The sequence below is a fragment of the Anneissia japonica genome, unplaced genomic scaffold (assembly GCF_011630105.1).
Source record: "Anneissia japonica isolate Jap-2015-1 unplaced genomic scaffold, ASM1163010v1 scaffold1072_len94636_cov127, whole genome shotgun sequence".
Taxonomy (NCBI): Eukaryota; Metazoa; Echinodermata; class Crinoidea; order Comatulida; family Comatulidae; genus Anneissia; species Anneissia japonica.
This window is the reverse complement of record NW_022756428.1, coordinates 71,687-73,524: the sequence shown is the minus strand read 5'-3', so window position 1 is coordinate 73,524 and position 1,838 is coordinate 71,687. Positions and strand designations below refer to the sequence as shown.

At 37.6% G+C, this 1,838-nt stretch overlaps 1 protein-coding gene across 1 annotated transcript in view; it reads right to left on the bottom strand.

Annotated features, from left to right (window-relative positions):
• LOC117124205 overlaps positions 1-1,838 on the bottom strand; it is a 30,681-nt gene that overhangs the window by 13,620 nt on the left and 15,223 nt on the right. The window contains exons 3-4 of the mRNA XM_033270354.1: positions 1,529-1,717; positions 1,184-1,426 (exon numbers count right to left, since the gene is read on the bottom strand). Of these exons, the coding sequence (XP_033126245.1) occupies positions 1,184-1,426; positions 1,529-1,717 (432 nt within the window). The remainder of the gene's footprint in view (positions 1-1,183; positions 1,427-1,528; positions 1,718-1,838) is intronic.

The following is a 1,838-nucleotide window of genomic DNA, read 5'->3' as shown; positions in this document are numbered from 1 at the left end:
TGGGTAGAGTACTATTGAACGTTAATAATCTGAAAAAGTAAAATCAATGAATATTTACTAACTTAGGTACAGTATGTCATTTATTTTTAGGCCCTAGCCTAGCCTTAGGCCATGCCTAATTATAGGAATAATAATAAATAGCCTGATGCATCTGATTTTTCGTATCTAATTTATTATATTTTTTCTTCAATCCATATATTCTTGTAGGGTTTTATGTCTTTATGGTAGTAGTAGTAGTACAGTAGTAGTAGTAGTATGTAGGATACTAGGCCTAGACCTACATAGGCCTAATATAGACCAGGCCTAGCTTAGGCCTATACTACTAGGCCTAGGCTAGGCCTTTATATAGGCCTACACTATATTAATTAGGCCTAGGCTAGGCGTTCGCGAAGTTTAGATATGGATGACCGAAGCCTTACGTTATTTTTACTCTATGAAAGCAAACAAAAATAAAAGTGATAGGCCTACCTATACCATTACTATTATCAATCATTGAAACAAAAGTAATCATATTCATATATAACGTTTAAACTTACAATTTTCTAGCAATATTTTCTTGGTGAACAACAGAGGCCAGCAAGATAACTCGCGAGCTTGAAAACGAATCTATCTAGTGTTGACCAGGTGTTGACATGATCGACTCCCAATTGACGTACTGTGATTGGTCAGAAGTGTAAGTCTGTGACGACGGATTCCCGGCTGATTTCACGTCCTCTACGAATGAACTCGACGAAACCCAAGCATTATAAATATAATTACGCATGCGCATATGCTTTACAATAACGTCATACCGTTCCAAGTAACTCGTCGTCGCAGATCTAAAACTCGCTATTCACTGTGTGTGCGCCGAACCGTGGGGATAAATCTGTACATAGGTCACCTGGTTCTTGTGTTTCAGCTGAAGGGATGAAATGCAAGTTCACCTCCAGCGTAGGCCGTTCGTCCCGTGTGCAAAGGGCCCATATGCATGTTAAAGAACGGAAAAGATTGGGGATTGTTACTCGATGTGCTGCTAAAAAGTAAGTCTCATGATTTTCGTCGTTATCCTTGTTGTGCATCACATCGGAATAATCCAATGAAATCCAATATCAGTTGTTAATAAATGTAAAAGTAGGGTTTAATGCAAAACGTAATCGGAAATAATATAATTCATTGTAGTTGCCAAATTGCATACGAGGCCTACCTTATCTAAAGACATGCGCAGAGTTGTTTTTCCGGCTTCTTGTACCTCAATGTGGAAATCCATCCAATTTATTGGAACAGTTCTTGCCATTCCCTTCATGAAACCGCCTACGTTTCTTTTCAGTTTTTGAATCCCTTCATCCAGTGCTGTGGTGTTGTCTACAGCATACATCTCGCGATCTACGTGACGCTCGTATGGCGTCCCTTTGATTTCCTCTAAAATTCTGCCTAATACGACATCAATCTTTGAATAGAATTGAATAGTATATATGTAATGAAAATATTTATAGATTTTAAAACAAATAATATCATCCCATTAAACACTCACGGACTAACAATATCTCACCTTTGCCTGCTTCTCAGCATCACTCCCCGTGAGTAGGTCCTTGTGCGTCCCAATCAGACTAATCGTCGGTGATGCTATAATTCCATTGATCAAAGGTTTCTCCTCTGAGCCATGTAGCAGTACAGCATACTCATATATCAGCCTTATCCAAAATATGATCATTTGCAGATTTGTCATCTCAAAATGTCTCTGCATATAAACAATATCGTCAGCATAATTTTTAAAATAAAGTTATGGATAAATTGATATACAATTAATTACAGGCTGAAATTAATTATTTCAGGAATGGGTTTATTCCACTCAATGCATA